The sequence below is a fragment of the Pocillopora damicornis genome, chromosome 8 (genome assembly GCF_964200805.1).
Source record: "Pocillopora damicornis chromosome 8, jaPocDami1.2, whole genome shotgun sequence".
Classification (NCBI taxonomy): domain Eukaryota; kingdom Metazoa; phylum Cnidaria; class Anthozoa; order Scleractinia; family Pocilloporidae; genus Pocillopora; species Pocillopora damicornis.
The window spans coordinates 7,266,868-7,290,744 of NC_142677.1; the positions used below are offsets into that span (position 1 = coordinate 7,266,868).

Genomic DNA, 23,877 nt, shown 5'->3' on the forward strand with positions numbered 1-23,877 from the left:
GACAAACTCTTAACACGCATGCGAGACGTTAACTCTGACGCATGCACGTTGTCTTGACTGATGAGCTGATGTGGTGACGCTATATCGGGAGTGAACATACCGTTACTACATTTTTGTTAGCGTTTAAGAGAGTGTCTCTGTAAGAGCGGTCCGGTCGATTTTGCTTGAGACGCGGATTTCGCTCATTTCTTGTGTGTTGTAAGACATTCATGTACCTATACTCAAAGCACGAAAAAATAACTATATGAAAAAAAAAATTTGTCTGTACCACGAAGCATGCCTTCACTGTTTAGACTGGGAGTTCTAAAGCTTTTTAAGCATGTATTCGAATATCTTATGCCGATAAGCCCGCCACTCACCCCACCCCGTGCTATACTGTTTTCACTCAGCGGCTGGTCAGCGGTCACGTTTATGAGGTAAACATGGCGATCGTTTCCTGATCACCGTTCTTGTCGATCCGAAAATCAAAATACCAGCGTGATATTGCCTCGAAGATGAAGCAGTTATGTCATTTGATTCGTACTTCACATTGGAGTCGAAGCTTGGGTGGCACAGATTATTTCTTACGGTGGAATCGACGAGGGGAATTCGAACACTAGTTGTAGTGTTTGAATTGTTGGAAGAAATGGTTTCATGGGGATGTAGGAATAGTAACTTTAACGAACAATTTCAAATTTTGCCGCTTGAATTGAAAGTAAAGTTCATTTGAATTGCTTTCGTATGTATTTCTGACGGTCTTAGATCTACCTGCTTGATTTATATCTGCTACGCTTCATGTTGACGAGTCCCTCAAAATGGCGGCCAAACATTAACTTGGAGATTGCCGAAAATTAGGTAAGTTCACGGAGTTATAAAGTTTTCGTAAAGGTCGGGCCGCAAAGTTTTTCTCTGTAGTTACCTTTTCTATGGCACCTACTTCCTAGCTATGTTAGTAAGATCAGTTAAGAACGCCTCACTTTTTCAAAAATTTACCTTGCATTTGATCGGTTTTCGCGTGTGTGACTTAGGCGAACCGATAAGGTGTCATTCAAGTCTTCCTGTTTGCTTGATTGAAACGTGATGTTCACGAAAGTCACCTCGATGGATAAGATAGAGTTAATCTACATGGCTGTAGTATTTGTTTTTTGCTAAATTCCGTAGCTTTTTGTAAATTGTCCTCCAAAGTTGTCTTAAATTAGAGTCGTGAAAAGTGTCACGACAAGCCTTTATTCGAGTGAAATTTATTTTCCGTAAAACTGAAAAATAAAGAGATCCGATCAAACGGATTGTGCTTTTAGTATAGGTACATGAATGTCTTACAACACACAAGAAATGAGTGAAATCGCACTTACAGAGACACTCTCTTAAAAATCGAAAAATATATAGTTTTAGTGAAAAAAATTAATCCTTTTCTACTCTTAACCACTGTGGAGCTGTGTATATCAATAGAATGGGTCAGCAAATTAACATTTTTTGTTTCGCGAAAAAAAGTATTGATAAAAAAAATATTGATAAAAAAAATTTTTATAAAAAAATTTTTATAAAAAAAATTTTAATAAAAACAATATTTATAAAAACAATATTTATAAAAACAATATTTATAAAAACAATATTTATAAAAACAATATTTATAAAAACAATATTTATAAAAAAAATATTTATAAAAAAAATATTTACAAAAAAAATATATAAAAAATTGTTCGGTTCCACGCGAGTGCAGCCAAAGGTCGGCGTGGATGATTGTTCTTTGTAAAAATTTTTAAAACGTTGAGTTACATTGTAAAATTTCTTTGGCTTACACTGTGCGCTTTAAATTAAACACGAGTTGTTAGTTCCACGCGAGGGTTTAAATTGAGTTAAATTGTAAAATTTCTTCGGCTTACATTGTGCGATTTAAATTGAACATGAATTGTTAGTTTCACGCAAGTGTTTAACTTTGAAATATGCATTTTCACCACGCGAGTGGCACTGGTAAACATGTACCCGGGAAAACATTTGTAATATGGGACAAAAAGGATCAGCTTAAAGATTTGGGAATTTGGACGCTGGAGAGTGCCAAAGAAGTAATTACCAAAAATTCATCTGTACTTTAGCAGCCAACTTAGTTCTTCCTTTACAGTAAGCTACGTCTAAGCCCGATTTGCATAAACTAAACTCTAGCAGGGAAAACTCGTCATCAACTGACCGTAACTGTGTAATATCTTGTTGGCTTTAAAGCACTTACTTGATCAGTTTCAGGATAAGTCTCGGATGTCTAACTTAAAACAAGTGTAGAAGTATTGCTTGCTTCGCACCCACCATGACATATCAAAACGAATGTAAATGTTAGACGGTATGAATAACTGACGCGTGACGTCACTGGAAGAGTAAGACTCGGGTGAGTCCCGTCGTACCCGCCAAAAACAAAATACTTAAGCGGGTGGTATTTTCGTGTACGACGGCGACGCCGATATTTTTCGCTTTATAACAGCAATGAAACCCTTTAAAGACGTTAGGAATCTTCTCTTGGAAAGCTATTTATTTATTTTGTTGTATAAAGGAAGCTTCTCAAAGAATCCAGAATTTCTATACGAAGAATACGAAATGTTCGACTTGGATGCGATGGATAATACGGAATGCAAATCTTAATTCTACTAGTGTCATTTCAACCTTTTTCATATCAGTTTCGATTCCGCTTTCTTTTTCTTCTCTTTCCAATATGTTTCTAAGTTCCTTTGAAAGGAGGTTGTAACGATCTCGGACTGCCCACTTGTCAACTTTAAAGTACACTTGATGAATTTTGTTCAAGTTTTCGGCGACCTCTTCCCACTAAGTTCCTCTTTCCACTGTACCCTTTTTCGTCCCAGTAAAGGGATCTACAACCAATATTTTTTTGCATAACATCTCGTCGTGTACAGTACTCCACACCATTGGCTTCCTGAAGATTATAATCAAAATAACTTCTTGAATAAAACGGAACAAGTGAATCCGGACTGAAATGTTTAATTTCAGTACAACTCAGCAAGAGGTAAACAACAAGAGTTAAACTAATGTGCGAGCCTGCGAGCCGGAGCCGTTTTTTGCGAGCCTCGAGCCTCCTCTTACGAGCCAGTTTTTTTTCAATATCTTTCCATTTTCTCTCCTTTCTTATTATTCTTTGGCTCCTCTCTAGAAAGCATTTGAAGTTGAAAATCTGAAAAAAATTTTAAATAAACAAACTATAGCATGGAAAGTGCTTTGTACCCTATTCACGCACTGATGCGCTCATTTACAACCTGAGAGGATTTATCGCTGCCGGAGCATCAGCATAGGCAGCAGCAATTTTTTTCAGCAACTGAGAATTTTCGGTACACAGGATCGATGATTCGGGTGAAGAAACGGCCTACTAGAAATATCCATATTGCGACCCAGTCATCGGACTGCTCCTGGGAAAACCAGGAATTCAACCATTTAGCGACCTCCTTCTATCAATATCCAATTTGTCTCAAAATAGACGAAACTCACATTCAGCCCTCTGTGTTGTTTCGGGGAAAGAGATCGTAACAGGTAAGTTCAGCGGCCTTTTCGATGTCTTTGGTCGTTTATACCGATCTGTTATGATTAGCTGTAGTCGAGGAAGCAATTTATGAAGTTCATGAAGCCTTCAGCAAGCATTCAGGAGCCCCGCAGTGCGCATTTAGGTCAATTTCATCTTCGATTTTCAGTCGATTGTATTCGGTCCAAGCAAATGCAACAAATATCGATGACATCCTCAGGGAGATCGCACGCATTCACAAGTTCTAACGCGTCTAACAACGAGTTTCCGAAGGTGGCATCTTCGCATTTTTGGTGATGCAATTTTGGGTAGTCCAAACTAAACTGTTAGAATTAATAAGTACTAAAAAGCGTTTGACAAAACCGTTAATTGCTGTTGAACATGATATATGTTGCGGAGAATAAATAAAGTTGTGACTGTTTCTCATTGTCATTTCATCACACATGTAAATAACGGTAGCATTTCGCTTCTCAATGAAAATTCGCCGTAACATGGCCAAAAGATCACTCATTGACTTAAGAATGTTTCCTTGCGGGAACAAAACAAGTAATCCAAAGTGGGAAAGATAGCCCCATGCTGCCGGCCAGGTAGTCAATCAGAAAACACGATTTCAGGTTTCGCTACCTCTTACCTGCTCGAGGAGCGAGCAGTACGTTATAACAAAAACCGTGAACTGTCCATCCTTTACAGCGACAGTAAAGAATTGGATTAGCACAGGAAGAAAAGCCATCTCCACCCAATGAACCAGGCTAACTTGAACTTTATTTAGTGTAACATGTAGCTGCATACAATTAACCTAACCTGAACGTTGTATTATAATATTAAACTTCAAATACAACTGAAATTGTGAACTCAATTGTTTAAACTGTGTTAAACCTAGACGTGAAGGAATTATTGGACACACCTCTCGCTGTGCACAACTTCTTGAATTCACTGTCATTCACCCTTAGTATGTAATAACTAAACAAAACGCACACTAGAGTCAAAAATGATTGCTCGCAAACTACTCAGGCAAGATGATTTTATATCTTATTTCGAATCCCCAATTTGGGCGAGTGAATGTTGTGAAACAGACGCTTCGTAAGTCAGGTTTTTTATGCTTTGTAGCACGTGTGAGCCGGTCCTTAGTCGAGGCTTTTATCAAAAACGTCTAGGCAGCTGGCGGAAACTAATAAATACTTATTTTAACGAAAATGGTCCCCTTCTTATCGTGCAATAGCTGTGTAATACATTCATGTCACATATCTTCATCGCCGAGAGGTTCGTTGACAACTTTTATCGACGATTTCCTTTTGAAACTTAGACGATACGAGTTAAAACATGTCACTCAACAAAAACAACTACTTCGTTCTACTTTCAGAATTCAGTGTGAGGCTGCATTCACTCAATTGTTAGCCCCATAGAGAATGCTCTTTCAATATCTTCCTGAGTCGCTCCTCGACCGGCAAGTGCGTTTCTGGCTGGTTTTAAGTTTGAAAACCTTGGCATTTCGGAGAAGCACGGAGCGTCGACACAGAATCTATACGTACGCTGAACACAAAATTCCTTGTTGCGTAGAACGTAAAGAGCATCAACCGCCAACAGAATATCACCAGTATCAAAGGACACTTTCTTACACCCTGCACACTGTGGTTTGGGGCCGGTGGATCGATTCAACTGCTCCAGACGCCGCACTTGTGGGTGATTACTCCGCGGGTCATTTCTAATCACTCTGTCAGCGTTACTCTGCGCATCGTTTGTGCCACTCTTAGAGACTAAGCGTTTCTTACCTAAGGCGGGCTTTGGCTGAGTACACGGAAGTGGTGCGCGTTGAAAAATGGAGCGGACTTCCTGCTCAGTGAGTGCTGCTTGTTGAAGGGTATCGTCCTTTTCATTGACTTTAAGGACGACTACGTACACCCAAATCAAGTGCCTGCAGATCTTCACCATTCGGCTCTTCATGAAATCTTCGCAAGTACAGTGTAGGGCCCATAACCAAGCTAATCACGTGCTATTGTTTTGTTAGGGTTAGCATATATTGGAGGACCAGGATTTTCTTCATGTCGCTACTTAATTTGTAGTTGCAATAATTTGCTACATGAGCCTCACTCTTGCAAGAACACATCAGCTTGTTACAAGAAAACAATGTTAAAAATGTCGACTGGCACGATATTTTATATTTCTTATACTTTGATGCATTCTTTCACGACATTTAAACTTAAACGTCGATTTATTTAAGGGGGGAGTCTGGTTGAAATTTTGAGTTAAATTGTGAACTCGGTCAAATTTTTTTTCTACACGTTATTAGACAGGAAAATTATTCAACTTTAAAATATTAATGCCTCTAATATCAGAAATTACCCAGAAAATGGTAAAAAAGTTCAATCTTTATGACGTGTACAAGTTTGTTGATCCGTTTCCATGGCAACCGTTTCAAATAAATGCACTTTTAAGGTCTCTTGAGAGTCTTTTTTAAGTCCGATGATTCGTTTGTTCCTGTAGTCCCTTCCAAGACTTATCTGTGTATATTTCCAAAGCTTAAAAAAGGCCTGGTTGCTTAGTACGGGATCATTTCGCTGTTCATGCTGACTCCTCGTGAATCTAGCTCATAGTAGTAATAACGCCATGCCAAAGGGAGGAAAAATCGGACAAAAACAGTCCGTTCTGAAAAGAAGTTGTCGAAAAAAGATACCAAAATTCAAGGGAGTCCAAAAGCAGAAGAAACTTCCCGTGGAAGTTGCGAGAAATTCTGCTACAGAAATCACGTTTGTCGGTGAAGATGATATTGTGAGCGAGCAAATTCCACCGACCGCTGCTTCGGCGTCATTTAGAAAACTTGCTGTCGAATACACAGAAAGCTCTTCGGATGAAAGTATGGATCCGATAGGTGAAATACCAGAAGGATACCGGCTTGTGTCCATTAATAGTCTTGTGGAATTTGCGAGAAGGATTCATTCCAATTCGCCATGTTCTTCCGGTGAGATAATTATTTGTTCTTTCGCAATTTACGTTGTATTCATCATAAAATGTGGTTCTTTATTGCTTTTCTCATCTTGTGTCGTTATCACTAAGTTATTTCTTTATTTTTGATGTTGTAGACCATCTAGAACTTCGAGAAATAAGCACAAGCCGATTTGGCCTCAGTAGCAGCTTATATGCTGTTTGTGATGATTGTGGTCTGTCGGAATTTCTGGCCACCGGTGATCATAATCCCTCCGACAATGCCCCCAGAACTGTGCAGGGAAAAGATTTAAATCGCAGAGTGGTTTACGCTGCCATTGAGATGGGAATTGGCAGAGAAGATGTTTCCAAGTTTTGTGAAATATTGAATATGCCTTTTTCCTTGAGCAAAGATACCTGGCACAGTCATGAAGATGCCTTGCTTCAAGCTCACACTGAAGTTCTCCAGGTTGAATTGGAGAAAAACAGAAGGGAAGCAAGGAAGCTGGCTATGACAGAAGAAGGGATCAGTGCAGGGGATGAGGACACTGAAGTAAACATCCCAGTCAGTTTTGATGGCACATGGTCCAAGAGAGGATTTGCATCCTATTTATGAGAGGCTCAGTGATCTTGCCCTTCTTTCACGCTGTCTTCCTGGGTTTACTCAAAATGCAAATGAGTCTATCAATTCATTAGTGTGGATTAGATGCCCAAAACACAAATGGCATGGAAGGAAAATAATTCTTTTGGCAACAGCATCAGCTACCCTTCAATTTAGTGCAGGAGCAACAGCAAAGCATGAGGTGATGGCAAGGGCTGGGCTTGCTGTTGGGGGCCACACCAGGAAAGAGAGCACCAGAAGAGACTCTGAGCGAATCAAAAAGGCTGAAAAAAGGATCCAGGATCAACATAAGAAATACAGAGTTGCTCGAAGACAAGCAAAACAAAGAGATGAGGAGCAGCGGAGACAAAAAGAGGGCACAACATACAGTGCTGGTGCTTTCAACGAACTGACTGTTACTACAGCACCAGCAAAAAAAAAGAAAAAAAAATAGAAATTGTGATTTATAACTAGAAAATGATCTCAGGATACTTTGATAAGGCTGTTTTTTAAATTAATTAATGATTGTTTTGTTTAATGGATGTTTCACCACTGATTTTGCTTTCGAAATTTTTAAGCAGCATTTTTCTCAAAAAGGCATTTTTACGGAGTTTTTAGATGCCCCCCTAGACTTTTTTCATTTGCTTTTATCCATTTTCTGCCAAATTTGGCTCAGTTACATATGAAAGGCTGCTCTACAAACCTATTGAGCCTTTTTTCTTTTTGATGAATTCTGTTGAAGTTATTCCAGGTTAAACTCTTTACAAAAGTATGCTGTTGCTATGACAACACAATTTGGTGAAAACCAAAATTGCTCAATAGGTTTGTAGGAGAGTTTGTGTAGTGTTATTGTGTGAAATATTATGCTTACTGTATTACTAGAACAGAAAAAAAAGTAGGGGGGCATGAAATTAGTGAGAATTAGCCTCCATGATGAATTTGGTTAATATTTAACCATAAATTTGCTTATTATGGTCTGCGAACCATATGCCACTTTAGGTTGTGGGTTAGTCTATTTGCATGCAAAATTTTATGGTGATACATTAAATAGCTGGAGTTTTATAATCTCTACAATCTATTACAAATTTGGGCCCAAAATGTAACCAGACTCCCCCCTTAATAGCTTTAGCATTTATATAACAGTACAATTTAGATGACATGGGTATACATGTTCAACTTTAAATTCTGGCCTGTAAAGAAATATGTAACAGAGTTTTTCTCACCCTTCGGTGGCAGCACATAATTGGCTAATTGCTAAGGAAGTAATTTTCTTCAAAGTAATCGTTAAAGGAGTGAAATCGAAGACGTTTTTTTCCTGCCGGGGTTTCCTGGCGCGCCGCTGAGAACACTGCTAACTACGCGTGGTAGGCTGTGAGAAAATAAACAAGAACACGTCAAAAAAATTATTTACTCACAGATCTTTTATACATTTCGTGACCAATATTACTTCTTATATCTCAAGTTGGTTTTTAAGCAAGGGAAGTTATCACAGTTGAGGGTATAGTTGGAAATGTAAATGCACTGGTATACCTTACGAGAAGATTTATTTTACTCGTTGGCAAATTAATTCTTAAATTTAAGATTTAACTCTAAATGAAGCATCCACGAGATTTGAGGTCAAACACCATCAAGTCAAAAACAACGACCGGCGACGGAAAAATCACTAGAAAGTCAGTCAACTGAACGAGCACTTACTATATGGTGTTGATTTGAGTTGGTTGGCCATCGAAACGGGAGAAACAATTTTTAATTAAAAGAAACATGGCTTTTTCATCACGGTTTTTCATGGTTAGGGTAAAATTAAATTTGCAAAGGAAAGAATGTGTACAACCAAGACAAGTGAATTAAGTTAATTTATTTCTCGCGAAATAATACACAGTTAAGACCTTACCTTCAAGAAAGAACGTTAACCCCTTTTAGCAGATGCCGCCGAATACACTCGTACCCTCGAATAGAAATTTCGCGGGATTAAGTTCCCGCGCTTACCTGATGTTTGAGACTTACTTACTAACAATTATATTTCGTATTTAAAGAGCTCCTTAGTATAGACGCTGGAAATTTATTATCAAAAAATCTACCCAATCGTTTCAAGCGTTAAATGATACTCCTGTATCTCTAGAACATAATGCAGTCGAACTGAAATCTCTCTCGAAAACAAGGTTCTTGCCGAGGGGTTCACCGGCCCACTTGCTGACTCAGAGTCAAAGGTCTGATCACAGTAAAACATTAGTCAGCTGGCACAATTTAACTTCGGCATTGTCGTGGCCGAACAGATGATCGCTCTCTGTGTCACAAACTAATAAATCTGTAGATCACAGACAGAACATGCAGGGTACAACAACGGTAACTTGATAGTCACGTCACGCAGTATTAACAGGCTATCCTCAAATGACGTGACACGTTTGGGCTTACCTAAGCCGTTCCAGTCACTGAATCATTTTGAGATTGTTAAAATTACCATCCATGCTATGATTGCGTAGTTATTTCCCAAGAGAAAATTTTGACCCAAAGACCTAAATTTACTTAGCACTCGCTAATGCGCAAGCCGCGCGGATCCTCGCGCCTTTTTATATTTTAATTGTCAACTTTAATTAATTACACGTTCTAAGCCAATCACCTCTCTTTCACTTGCTAATTGAGTCCTCTCACTTTACATTGACAAGCCTATGGATCATGTTACGCTTCCCTGGTGAGAATTTTCCCCGCCCCCTCCCTACCTATCCACTTTAACTCCTAACCCTTTACACCCAACATCAGTCTGCATATTCTCCATACTGTTCTTCATATGCTTCTTAAGGTGCTGACAAGGAGAATTTGTGACACAATCAAGAGCTCCTTTAGTTATTGACCATTTCTCTTTTTTCTCGTGACTTAAATGAGTGATTTTGAGGAGATATTGTGAGGAGAAATTGGATGCTGGTCACATTTAGGAGGAAAAGGATTAAGCAGACATTTGTGATGGTAAACGTGTGACATCAACTCACTTTAATAAGACGCCTGCACCTCAGGCTAAAATTCGAGTAAAAATAGGTAATGGTCAAAAAGAGAATTACTCGATAAAATGACTTTCATCAGCTAGACCTCAAAGTCACTTCAGATTTTGTAACAGGTGATACACACCACACAGTAAACTAAATTTCTTCTTGTTTATTGACCATTCATTAGTATAAGCCCTGTCAGACATTCTCGGCTAGTAAAAATAAACCTCATAGTCAGAGAACGGACAAATTCAGACCATTGCATTTGTAAACCAGATAACATTAATCGAGGTAAAAGAATCATGCAACATTTGGTGACCCACCAAAGATTATCAAATACTCCACAAGACTAGGAAAATTGCATCAGCTGTGAACCACAACCAACCTTTAATATTACTACAACAAAAATTGAGCTTTCTCAACGTTCTATGTTCATGATGTAAACTCAATAAAACAGTATGTTAGTTTTCCTTCTCCTCTAGAATTCTATCGCGGAAAAAGTAGTAAGTGCTCCTGGCGCAAAGAGTGGCGTGTGGTATCATGCCATTAGACTGACTGACAGGGAATAAACTCCTCAATCAAACCGAAACGCAAAGCACTGCAAGAGCCCTTCAATGTAAATTCCCTTTCATATAAATCATTTTACCTAGTTTTGTGTCCCTGGTGACCGACTTCCGGTCATAGCGACCTCTCATTGGCTACTATCAACCTCTTACTTCAACGTCAAGGTCTCAGCCACCATCACGAGTTCTTGGGGCCTTTGGGTGTAGAGGAGGAAACCCTTAGGAACGAGTTCACTCTTGAAAGAAAAACTAATCGCTTTAGCCCATCCTCATTACAACCTCAATCAAAACGGGAGCGTTTTCAATAAATATACTATTTTAAGAAAAAAAAAAAACCTTTCGAATTATAGATAATATAATCATGATTCGAATTCATGACCATTTACAATATTATGTTTAGCATCGTCGTGTTTGGATGGAACTGGGTAAATCGCTCTGAAATTCCATTTCCCGTTTCAACCAAAGGGATTTATAATCCGGCTCTTTGGAAATTTGAAGTGCTTGTTCAAATATTTCAACCAGTCAAGCGGATGAACCTTATTTACAAGCTTTCGTGTTCTGGTTGGATCACTGAAGAGAAAACGAAGCAAGATGGACATGCTCTTTCCGCATTAAACACAAAATGGTCATTAACGTAATAATTATAATTTACAACGAGTCTCCTAAAAGTGGACATTATTTTCAGCGAAGCATTAGGGAGTAAAGGATGACTTGACTTGTGTAAAGATCGTTCAGTTAAGTAACATGACAGGCAGGTACGCAGCGTTCACGCCTTTATTCCAGAGCGTCTTACTTCATCAGATTTCAAATCTTGCTCTTTTCCAAACCAAACTCGGTGATGAATTGGGAAAGTTCGCTTTCGAACCAACTTGCTTTGTTCCTAAGAACACAAAGCGAGCTCAGTTAGAACTTCTGATGCTGCAAACTCCAAATGCTAATGTTTACAAACGATGCTCCCATTTCTGAGGATGAGGAGGTTGTCTAAGAAGGGGGTAGAGGGTAATCCCCAATCACTACTATCCCCTTTCCCTTGAGAAAAGATATTTCCGAAGATGAGATGATGTTCTATAAAGAAGCAAGGAGTAATTCTCACTTCGCAAAGTCCTTTCTAGGGAATGCCAGTCTCTGATACCGTGGGTAATCACTTATCCATGCCACCTTGTTCCCTTCGGCGAGGGAGAATGCCAACCCAATGTGAAGAGGGCGGTTATGATACATTTGGTTCAAAGGAAAATCATTTTCCCTCACCCCACCCCCATTTCACTGTTCATTTCTACCCTTCCCTCCCCAAACCTCAGTTTCTGCAATAGCTGTTGTCATTAATCAATTGCCAATACGTAGGACAGAATTACCTTAATATTTTCGCATCGTTTTCGATTTTCTCAAGCCTTGTTATTTCTCTATATAATTCGATGATGTTTTCTTCCAAGTTTTCCTTGGCTCTCTGAACCAGAGACTTAAGCTTCGCGAAGGTTGACGTCAGTTCTCTGAAATGAAATAAAATCAAATGTTTCTTTATCTGAAGTAATCGGGGATTTGGCATTGTCATGTATCTTATCGCCAAACCGTTGAAATATCGCGACATCAAAAGCGAACGAGCCGACACACGCACTGTAACAAGATTACATAGCTAAGACCGGAATGAACTTGTGGAAAATCCGTCTAACATTTGACTTTAAGCTGATAACACCACATACTACAAACAAGAGGAATTAATTCGCAGTAATCCTCATAACAAGATCAAAATAGCAAACAAGTATGAGAAATTATTCTACTCGTGTTATTCAGTAAAACCCAAAGACAATTGAAGTGTAAAAGTTCCTCTGCAGAATCAATCCGTTTTCAGGCTGAAGAGGCCATTGAATTAACACTTTTAACACCAAACAGCATTGTTTTCTTGGAATTGAAATGATAGTATGACAGAGTTGAAGACACTTAAGGCTTTGCATGCTTTGAATAGCATACCGAATGGGTGCAAAATCAAACAGCCATAGACTATTCTGGAATCGTTAAGTTATTACGCTTGTGCCATCCAATTAACACTTCCAGCCTTTCATCATATGGCACCGTTTCAACATTCAGTTTCAAGTCAAGTGAATTTACCTTCTACTGTGAGCTAGAGAGCTTGAGTTTGAACAAGTCGATGATAGCACTTTGGCAAACACGACAATCACTTGAGCAGAAAGGTATCAATGAGATAAATGGCTTAAAATGGGGCTGTTAGGCGGCAGAATCAATTGAGGGGCAAATCAATGTTTGGCACCGAGCGTAAAGCGCGGGAAAATTCGCGTCTGTCGAGCAATTTGTAACCTGATTGGTCAAAAGCGTGACATCTGGTCTGATTGACAAGACACCGAGTGTAAACCGCGGAAAAATTCGCGACTCTTAACGATTTGCGACCTAATTGGTCAAAAGATAGATAGATAGATAGATAGATAGATAGATGATAGATGAATGGTGCCAATTTCCTCACTTGCAGCCAAGGGCTGAATTGCGGAGGAACCAGAGAGGTGAGATCGGACGTCAGCATATTAAAGGCGCCTCTGGCAGCCGCTTCAGTCCATTGTGATCACACCTCACCCACCCAGACCTACGACGGCACAAATCGAGATAGACCACAACACCGGGCACTACGTGCCCTACTCTTTGCGAACAGTGCGTGCGTTCTTTTACGTCCCACAATTTATTTGTAACATAGAAGGGTTGTGAGACGGGACCTCCGGCTTTACGTCTTATCCGAGAGACGAAGCAAAGTGGGTAAAGCATCTTGCTTAAGGATACAGCGACATGCCCCTGGTAGGACTTGAACCCGGGCCCTTCGACCCAGAGTCCAGCGCACTAACCACTGGACCACTGACGCCCCACATAAATGACACCTTGTCCGATTGGCCAGACCACGAGCTATAAATTGAAACAAAAACCAATCACACGGCTTTGTGGGTGAAAGAAAATCTTACCAACATTCACATCAAAGACGCTTCAAAAATCATATGGCAGCCAAACTTACTGTTGCACTCTTATACTGCAGTTGGCGCTAGTGCAGCTGACCACTAACTGAAGCTTTTCAGAAGCGTAATCCACAAACTGTCGTTTGAAAGCCTTCTCTTTAGCACCATTGGTCCAACGTACCCTCTCAATTACATACACTCCACTGTATAACCCACCACACAAAGCTATGAACTTCCATCCTACCGTCTTCCAAATCTGCGATTAAAGAAACATCAATTGGAATGGACGCTTCGTGTAGGCATACATAACTCCGCAATGTTGCGCGGAAATTCAAACTACATTTTTGAGCGATGCAATTTGTCTGTATCGCGGTCAAACGTATACGCATGTGCGAAAGTTGTAATGACTGGGTGGTGTGCTTTCAGGTTGTCAAATACAAGTTGTCTCACACGAGTTACCAATAAACCACACAAGCCAGTAATAGTTCGGTAGATCAACAGGATACCATAACTTAAAAAAGATAAGTGTTAGAAAGTCTCGCGTTTTCCTTTTCCCTGCTTTTTTTTCCTTCAGCAGATTTCTATGAACGTTTCAATTTTCGTTTTCTTACTTTGCAGGACAGCGGTTTTTTCCCCTTTTTTTCCTTGAAATTTATGCAGAAATTGAAGCACGGCCGGCAAGAATTGATCCCCTCGCGCATGCCCAACGTTTGACCGCTGTGTTTTATGTCTGAGGTTCTCTGACTCAATAAAATATTTTAACCCTTACCAGTCCTCCAACTATGACCACCAGCGTACCAGTGCGTGACGTTAGTGAAGCTAAACCTTGCACGACCGCCAACGTGACGTCATCACCCTCAGGACGTTTCATAACGTCACGTAATGAAGGTGCCTGTGAACTAGTTCCAGTTCTTGCCTCTGCGGAACACGGTTGTGCGGTAGGTACCAAGTTCTGCACATTTCGCTGAAGCTTAAACCAAATCAAAATTGCTATGAGCCACTACAGTTCGAAAAGAAATTATCTAGGGGCGAGATATCCATCTGACCTTAGTACAACTGTGGCGCAATAAATTGCGCCACAGTTGTACAAGACTACAAAATTCACCTCTCAAGCGAAAAGTTTTATGATCGATTCCAAGTGAAAGAAAATTTCTTTCTCTTCCTTTTCCATTTTTTCCTAACCTTCTACAACAGCATGTGTTTTCCTAATTTCGTTGGGAACGTTATCACTTATTTACAGTAATCAGCTACTCAACCACCGCCTTTTTCTTTCCTAGAGTGAGGGTTTAAGTCATCGCGGAGTAGTTTATCCAAGTTGTTTTTCGGCTTTCAAGCATTCAAATGTCTTACAAGAATGGAAGGCCATAGTGATGGAGCGGAGAAGTTAATTGTGGATCGAAACAACAACTCAGAAATGGCTTTCAGCTATTTCCCTTGATTGAAATAGAATGACATGAAAAGATTTCCGTTTGTTGTTACAAAATTTTTAATGCTCTTCATGTGCTCCTTCGATCTTAACTCTTCTTTGACAAGCGTAATTTTTTTCATTCTTTGTAACTCTACTATTAAACAAGTGTTCTTACATTCGCTCCCAAAGCGATGGCTAGTCCAGCATTATGAGGCGCCAAGAACTTCCTCAAAATCGCTTGCCAGCCAAGAGAGAAGTGAAACTCGATATCTTCATGAAAATCAGTGCACAGACTGGGCACATCCAGTTTGTAGCTCGCTTGGAAATCAAGACTACAATAAATAAACACGATAACGAAATTAGCAACAAGAAAAACGGATGTTTATTCCTTTCTCCTCCTGGTTGTCTGCCTCCTGGATTCCTAAAGCCAGTGGTCCTGATGTCTTGTTATACTGAGTTAGTAGATCTTACTCCTTGACCAGCATCTAATTTCTCCTTACAATATCACCCATGAATAAAACATTAAGGTCATGAGAATAATGGAGATGAACCCCAACTGAAGAAGCTCTTGATTGTTTCACAAATTCTCCTTGTCAGCACCTTAAGAAATGTGTGGAGCACAGTATGGAGAATATGCATTCGGATGTTAGGGTTTAATGGTTTAAGGAAGACAATACTCACGCTGGAGTGCCGGACTCAAGAGATACCTCTGGTGTTTCAGGCGGAAGAAGACTACGAAGGCGATCTGGGTAAAAAGAAATGTAGCTATTTCGGAGGATGTCGGTTATGTCGCGATAAAATTTACTAGATCCCCTCATAAGGCCCTGTAATATTCTTGCGATTCCTTTCCCCCCCCTCCCCCCTCGTTTCTCGTTGGTAGTAAATTGGCAGTCAATTCTCTCCAGTCCCGCTTTTCACTCTGTCGGCGACGACTGATCCTCCTTCCCTTCCCCCCTGAAAACAATGTGATCCTCCCCTGAATCCTCCCTCCCCCCGGCCATAAATAATAACTGGTTCCTCATTAAGGACTCATGCCTCTTTATTGTTAGCTCCCCCCCCCCTTTTTTCCCCTCAACCATATGACTACATGATGTGCCCTTAGTTCTTGCTTTACTTCAATTATTTTGCTACCCTAATGCATAGCCTCCGTAACAAGTGTTCCAGTACAAAACACTGGATGAATTGTCGATGAATTGTTCCGGGCACTGGGTTGGCGTAAACTCAAATATCAAGGATTTGAATCAGCTGCTGTTATGATGTACAAATCTTTACATGAGATGACCCCTGAGTATCTGAGTTCTAGATTTGTGTTTCGAAACGTCAGAACATCGCCAATTAAGGAATACTGAAAATAAATTGGCTATTCCTCAGCCCCGCACCAATTACTCGAAGGAGAGTTTCTCTTACAGCGGAGCCAGGTTGTGGAACAGCCTATCTAGTGACCTTCGTGCAGCAACATCTTTACATGAGTTTAAACTTAACATACGTCACCACAGTTTTGAATGAGCTTTAACACGGCATCCTTGTAAAGCAGCTTTTAGCATATAGTTTAAGTCAGTTAGTTTAGTTAGGGATAATTAGTTGATCTTGTATCATTTTATAATATTTGCTGAAGGATTTACCGTGTATAAATAAAGTTACCATTACCATTACCATTACCAAAGAAGAACTTTTTAATTTCCTAACCGCGCGAAATGTGGTGGGACGAGAGTGAAAAAAGGCGCAGGATAGGGGTGGGGTGGGAAGAGGCAGGAAGGCTTGCAAGCGAATCACAGCTTCTGAGAAATATGTTTACCCGCGAATGGCTCCACTGATTAGTGCAGCGTGATTACATTGATTGACAATTTTGACAAATAGCTATCAAAATCCTCGTGCAAAACAATGCGAGCATAACTTACAATCGGAAAGACCAAAGAGGCGGAAGGTGAGGAAGGTTTTAAGTCAGACCAGTTCTGTAAACTGACGCAAGCTGTTTTTCAAACGGACTTCTCCAGATAATTCCGGCAATTCACCATATACTCATTCAAGAATTTTTAGGCTTACATACACATGCACATTCCCACATCATTCATGTAACATAGAGTAGTTCCTGAACACTGACCTGCCATTTCCTTTTGCGCCTCACAAATCACTTGAGTTTGCGAATTTGAACAACGAGCCGTCATATTCCTTCCCAAGCCCCTCTCAAGGTGATTGTACAACTCCTATTGACATAATCAGCGATAAAGTGTTAAATTTCAGATTATTTTGACAGTGTAACTCTCTACACGTGTAACTTTCACCTTTTTGTATGTTTTAAGGAACCCAGGATGAGAATGGAATGGATGATCAAACTCATTCACTAGCAAACCCAGTCGGCCAATCTCTTCTGTCATAGCCTCAGTCACCTAAAGAAAGGAAAACACTTTGTTCAGTAAGCAACATCAGACCTTCTAACCAAGCTTTGATGTAATGAGCAAAGATACAAGGAACAATGTGCAGCACATGTGGCTACTTGGTCAGGGCATTGAACTCCTGACCAAGAGGCCTGGGTTGGAGCACAGCAGGTCAACGAACTGTGGGCTTGTGCAAGACACCTAATTCTGACAGTCTCTCTCTTGAACTAAAAGTAAAAGTGGATACAAACAAGTGGTCATGAAACATGAAGAAGTGTTGTGGATTGGCTTGTTGGATTGGCTTGTTGGATTGGCTTGTTATGGACTGGCTTGTTATGGACTGGCTTCCCATTTCAGGAGGGAGTACATGTAGCAACACTCTGGGTGTGGAAACCAAGAAGAGGTCTGACAAATTAGTTCTGTAAGAATGTGTCCTAATTTGTGTTCATCCTTACTTCTATAAATCATCATACTTATTACAAATCAGGTGCATATAGACCTGTGTGCACTCAGGCACTCTAATGATAAAATTTACGCAAACACTCGATAAGATTTTACCACTTACTTCAAAGTAAATTTGATATGCATATGCAAAGGCACCTGACAAGCATTTGAGAAGCATGTCAAATAACGTTATCCATTTGATTACATACTGTTTAATCTATTATGAACCTTACATTGTAAAAAACTTGAAATGACCATGGTTCAAGACTGAATAAACCACAAATTTAACCTTACGCCTTCTAAAGAGCATTTGAGTTATTTCATTACCTGACCCTCAACTTTAGAAGTGATTTCCTTGATCTGGCGTTTGGCATCATGTGTATGGATTTCAAGCTGTTCCTTCACATATTCCAGTCTATTCTCTTGCTCCTTCTTGGCTTTCTCCAGTTTAGATCTTGGCAAAAAAAGACCATATGAACTCAGCAAAACTGACAATAAACTAAAATCACTATCAATAAGCAAAATGAAAAAGTCATTTCTCTATTTCTCACCTTTGCTGAAATGCAGAACCCACTACTTGTTCCATAAGAACCTTTACCATGTTTGCAATTTTCAATCCACTGACTGCATGAGATTCAAACTTGGTTTGTATGGCTGACTTAGAAATACACTCCTATAAAATAAAGCATGTAAAATTTCTATTGCAAAGTGACAACAATAACAATATATTGACACCAACTCTAGACAAGCAAATGTGTTTAATTTTAAATGGAAAAATGTATATGTACATATACATTAAGAATTTGTGGTAGCAATCTTTTATTAGTTCTTACCAAGGATCTAAGACACAACAAAGCCAGGGGTTTCAATAACCTTTTCCCTGAGCAGCTGCCAATGGTGTTTAAGGTGGCTGTTCCCAGGTAATGGGGTCATAAGCCCCCTTTCCATGCTAAACATTTTTTCCAGAGCTATATGTGAATTTACCACTTAGTCTAGTAATTTTGTATTCCTTGAATTATGAAGTCTTCAAATTCCATGTTGCAACCATCAAAATATTTTTGCCACCTTTTGGTTCATATGTGATCTACCAAATAACAAGTGACTATCTGAAAACTGTTTGCTGGGTTGTGAGCCTGAAAAGGAACTACAGTACCTCAAATTTACGTTCAAAGTTCTCAAACTCCAACTGTCGAGCAGGAAATCCTTCAACATGAATGGCCCCACCTGAAAAACAACATGGCAATGTTGCTTATTTGCTTCAATATTCAAAACTTACTTGATAAGAATGTGTTCTTACTGTTTCAAGAGAATGTGCATTTTAATCAGCCACATACCTCCTTGAGGCATTCCTTGGTGTTTCTGCATTCTGGTCATTAAGGTCTGTGTAAATCAGAAACAGGAAAAGAAAGTGGGAAAATAAACAAATAAATAAATTAAGAGATGTGTCCTGTATCAAATTGCTCTTTGCATAGCAGTAACAAAAACTTATTGACTTGTTCAAAGTTATTTGCAATTGGTGCTTGTAAGCCCAGAGATCAAATATCAAGCAGCCTACCTCTTTAGCGGAGACAAAAAACACTCTGTCTTCTGCCTGTCCTTTGTCTACACACTGGAGCTCATCAACAAGGAAACTGATGTTCCTACTGAGGTGTTGATCTTTCACCTTAGGGAAACAGGAAAAAAAAATCTCAAAAGCATACATTATTGCCATCATATGATGGTGGGGGGGGGGGAGGGGAGGGGAGGAGAAAAGGTTGTTGTCCAGGGGGAGGTGGGAATAACTTGTTGGTATTCTAACCCATCATCATACCTTAATCCTTCCCCTCTATATGAGCCCCACCCCCCTACTATGAATATATAGCAAGATTATTCAAGCAGGGAAGATACAGTCCCTTTTTTTCCAGCAACAATTGTATATGTGCATTCTTTTATTGCCTTGCCAAACCACAATATGAAGTGGGCATCTGAAATGAAAGGCAACTCCAATGCCATGTTTCGGTTCCATTTTTGACATCCTTTGATTTCAAATTTGAATGGCTATCAAAAACAAATAAGTTCTTACTCACCAGCTCCATCGTATCAGGTTCTGATGCAGATGCATCCCATCTGTTATTTAGAATGAAGATGTTTGGTCTTGAAAGACGCTGATTCACTTTGTGAAAAAATTTTTTCTCCTGCAAATGAAAAGGGTACCAAATGAGACACTAAACAAACATGGGAAGATTAAATCTATGAATGCTACCACATTAGATAAATTTCTCCTGTATCAAATTACATTTAAAAGCAAATGAAATTTCAAAAAAATTCAGTCAAATTGAAAGTTGGTGTGTGTTTTATCTTAATACACATAGCAGATGAATGGTTACAAATCAACATACCGCAACCATAAGTGTTGACTCAGCGTTAGCAACCAGGACAAACACATCAGCATCCAAACAGTGTTTATCAATCCACAGATCAAGATCAGGGCTCACATCTATACCAGGACTAAAACAACAGTTGTTTGTGACTATTTACATGGCAGTTTTTGGGCTTCTTCTTGATGTAGAAGACACAGGACATGTCATGGTGGAGCAATGCCTCACTTAACCTACTTTTTTCACTGTTTTCTAGTTCTTTTGTGTTTTTGTTCCTCTGAAACCTTCACACCTTACCATAAGTATGCATATTCTCTGTACTGTTCTCTGTATATTCCCTAAGGTGTGGATGAAGACAATTAACCTAACAGTCCAGAGTTTCTTTAGTTGGTGATCATTTCCTTTATTCTCATAATCATAATGTGTGATTCAGGGCTGAAATTGTTAGGAGAAATTGGATTGTAACTGCTCAACAGGTTAATTATACAGTAAATTTCATCACTTTTATTTTGCTTACCTATCCACCAAAACAACATCCTCTGACAACATTTTACATCTGAAGTTAAAAAAAATACATTTTAAACAAGAATGAGATTGTCACAAGTGATAACAATGTATAGGTAAAGCTTTCTTGTAATGATACAAACCCTCTGATCTAATGTGAAATGCATGATCTAGAACATGCGTACTGTGTTTGGAAAGTTTTTTTTTTCATCTTTTTAAGACACAAGAGGCAGCCTATCCAAGATCTTTCAACACTAGAAATATATTTCCTTTGTTTACAAGACAGTCAATGAAAAACTAATGACACAGCTTTATACTTTACTGTACGTATATTAAACAATTACTGAAGGGAGTTGAACATAGTAACTTGAATAATCAAGATGAAGTTCTGAGTTATCTGCCGAAACTGAAGGCTGTGGCATATTACAAATTTAGACACTAGGCTTAATAATTCAAGATATCATGTAAAAACTGAATTCAGTAATTGTTTTATCCCACAGTTTTAAAACAAACTGGAAAAAATGACACATCTCTTTGGGCTCACAAAAGTTTGGGAAAGGGCTTGGAAACTAGGCAGACTTTGGACTCAAAATGACAAATGCAATGTTTGCTACAGATATTGGGTTATCATGTCAACTTCTTGACATGATATTTAATTGAATGCTCGTGACTAATCAGCTTGTTTATAATAAGTGTAATGCATAATAACAGAATTAATCTGTAACCAAAAAAAATTTGACAAACTTAACCTTTTTGGAATAAACCAGGAAAAGAAAAATTCATGTACAACAAAGGACACAACATTCTACTTTTACAACTAATAAATAAAGTTTGCAAGGTTTAACAATAAATGCACTTAGACTGACAGGACATCAGTTACCTGTGAGTAGATGTGAATGATATAATAATTACAAAACAAAATCAAACCTGGACTTTGGCCAGAAGACTTGAACAAGACTACTAGCATCAAGCTTTTCTTCATACAAGGCATGGGCAAGTTGACCCAGTGACTGTTTCCATGACAAAAAAGAAAAATATGTAGTTATCAATATTAACTATTTATTACCTTATATAGCACATACATCACCTGGAGTATTATCTAATATATTTTATAAGTATTCTTCTGCTTTGAGATAATTAACTTAAAAGGTATCTGTGATATTTTCTCAATTAAATGTCAAACCTCCATTAACTGTTAAAAACCATATGAACACCAGAGAAATACTGCTAGTTTAGAATTAAACAGTAGGAGTTTTTTTTAATGAGGTTTAGGCTTTTATTTGTTTTAAGGCTATAAAAATCAAATTCCATTTATAAAGAGTAAATCATATCTTATGCATAAAATATCTGTAAGAAAAATATACATCCTTGTTAAGACTAAGTGACAGTCTGACAGAGAAAAATCATGCTTTCTTAACCAACTACCTCTTGCTCTTGAAGTATGGGTATTATCAAAAGTTGACACACCCATACATGATTAAAACACCGTCCTGTTGCTTATAAACACCATGTTCACCAGGCCGATTTTAAAATAAATGCACTGGTTGCTCAATCAAGAAAACTTGGCACATATAATTATTAAAAAGGAGAATTACAACAATTTTCTATCAAGAAAATGTCATACATATAATTATTACAAAGGAGAAAATTACAACAATATTTAAGAAGACATACCTTCACATTCTTTTTGTCATTACTCTCTGGAACCATGATATATGGATCCGGTAAATCTGAACCATGTACACTGAGAAAACAGTTTGTAGTATGGCCAATACCCATTGGTAAGATCTTATCTTGTAGCATGGCATTTACTGTAGTGCTCTTTCCATTACTGGTTCGTCCAAAGAATGCCACCTTCATCTGATCCCTTAATAGAACCTCTGAAATGCTTGAAACCTGGGCCAGAAAACCTGACACCTGTGTGAGAGAACTGCTGTAATCAGTTCTGACTTAATGAGAATTAATTACATAAAAAAATTGAAAGTGACAGTGCAGGTATCTAAAGTGTACATTAAGTGAGATGTACCATGAATAAATGCATGGGTTGTACACAGAAGTTCGTTCATAGTGCCCATTACCAAGATTGCAAAATTGGTGTCTTGACAATATATCTTGTGTTAACTGGAAGAAACAATTAGGGAAAACAAAAAAAAACTGGCATGAATCTACAGAAAGTGTCCGGGAGCAACTTCAGAATACCCCGCAACTCATTTACATGTCATTGAATAAGAATAGCGTCTATTGTGTTATGCCTCGATCTTCAAAGCCTCCCGACACATGAAGTGAGGCGGACCAAAGTTGCGGGGTATTCTGAAGTTTAGCCAGTGTCCGTAACAAACCGAATTATTGTTAAACAAGTAAAGAACACAACTACATTATGTAATGTTATTGTACAATATATTTGAATGCACAATCCATGAAAATCCTGGATTGTACATCTACAAATTGTAAACAACATAGCAAAGTTAATTAAAGAAAGTATTTGATCGATGTATCAATCAAGGTAGCTTTGAAGTAATAGAAAAATGAATAAAAAACCATTAAAAAACAACCACAAGGTTGTATGATCAACACCGGTTTAACAATATTTAATTTACTAATTCTCATCAATATCATGGAGCTTGAACGCGACATTCGACAATCTTACCTCGCTTGAGAACTTCTTGATGTCGTGTTCATTTTCATCAGCTATTCTGAAATCAGCTAAGAATTTGTTACAATCTTCAAGATACTCTCTGATGTCCCCAAATATAGCGTTTATCTTCTGCTTCGCTTTGACGAAATTGTGCAGAGGGGACTCTCCATTCACTCCGTTCATTTCGCCATCTTTTAAAGATTTAGCTCGCTTAAACTGAGACGATGAATTCTTCATGTTTACTAGGAGGTGGCTGGATAGCCAGCTTTTTTAATCGATCGCTTTTCAGTGGAGGAATTAAGTGCGGTGTTTACTACGCGAAGGGAAAATAATAATTGTCAAGGCAGGTTCAATATACGCACGTGGATTTCATAATTGAGGCATATTTTGCGAAATGAATCCGCTGAAACTTGTCACCTTTTTTTGCGTGTGTTCAGCTCGTGAGGTGTCTCTCCGGCGTGACAACTCGCGTGGTACGTGTATGTTACTGACAGCCTTGACACAGCCTTGAACATGACAGGTTTTGAAGGGTGCTTAAGCACTCCTGTTTTTCCCAGAATAAAGTTTTATTTGTAAAATCCCGAGATAAGTCTCGTGATCGCGAGCGGCCTGGTTCGACCTTTCAATACTCGCGTGTCGCGTTCAAGGAAGA

General features: G+C 38.9%; 2 protein-coding genes across 5 annotated transcripts in view; one reads left to right on the forward strand and one right to left on the reverse strand.

Moving 5' to 3' along the window:
- The window catches only part of LOC113680203 (mitofusin-2-like), a 36,432-nt gene extending 12,823 nt beyond the window's left edge, over positions 1-23,609 (reverse strand). For 2 of the 4 annotated variants that reach the window (XM_089180089.1, XM_089180090.1), the window contains exons 1-18: positions 23,238-23,609; positions 22,265-22,507; positions 21,518-21,600; positions 20,604-20,642; positions 20,108-20,216; positions 19,796-19,903; positions 19,285-19,392; positions 19,064-19,109; positions 18,883-18,953; positions 18,281-18,402; positions 18,057-18,183; positions 17,193-17,297; positions 17,012-17,114; positions 15,592-15,655; positions 15,086-15,242; positions 14,272-14,472; positions 13,562-13,758; positions 11,907-12,041 (exon numbers count right to left, since the gene is read on the reverse strand). In XM_089180089.1, coding sequence (XP_089036215.1) covers positions 11,907-12,041; positions 13,562-13,758; positions 14,272-14,472; positions 15,086-15,242; positions 15,592-15,655; positions 17,012-17,114; positions 17,193-17,297; positions 18,057-18,183; positions 18,281-18,402; positions 18,883-18,953; positions 19,064-19,109; positions 19,285-19,392; positions 19,796-19,903; positions 20,108-20,216; positions 20,604-20,642; positions 21,518-21,600; positions 22,265-22,507; positions 23,238-23,462 — 2,243 coding nt within the window. In that variant the 5' untranslated portion in view covers positions 23,463-23,609. Of the gene's footprint in view, positions 1-10,145; positions 11,435-11,906; positions 12,042-13,561; positions 13,759-14,271; positions 14,473-15,085; positions 15,243-15,591; positions 15,656-17,011; positions 17,115-17,192; positions 17,298-18,056; positions 18,184-18,280; positions 18,403-18,882; positions 18,954-19,063; positions 19,110-19,284; positions 19,393-19,795; positions 19,904-20,107; positions 20,217-20,603; positions 20,643-21,517; positions 21,601-22,264; positions 22,508-22,616; positions 22,712-23,237 lie in introns of those variants that run through there. The other 2 variants (XM_089180091.1, XM_089180088.1) reach the window with 2 other exon arrangements.
- On the forward strand, positions 5,908-8,084 carry LOC149041207 (uncharacterized). The gene is made up of 2 exons (XM_089213754.1): positions 5,908-6,449; positions 6,571-8,084. The coding sequence occupies exons 1-2, from the start codon at positions 6,098-6,100 to the stop codon at positions 7,026-7,028; spliced, it is 810 nt and encodes a 269-aa protein (XP_089069880.1). The 5' UTR covers positions 5,908-6,097; the 3' UTR covers positions 7,029-8,084.
- Positions 23,610-23,877: the final 268 nt, after the last annotated feature.

Excerpts from the sequence above, each read along its gene's own strand:
- LOC149041207 (XM_089213754.1), top strand. The coding sequence starts at position 6,098 with ATGCCAAAGGGAGGAAAAATCGGACAAAAACAGTCCGTTCTGAAAAGA. Across the intron at positions 6,450-6,570 it reads CAATTCGCCATGTTCTTCCG|ACCATCTAGAACTTCGAGAA; the intron begins GTGAGATAATTA and ends TTGATGTTGTAG.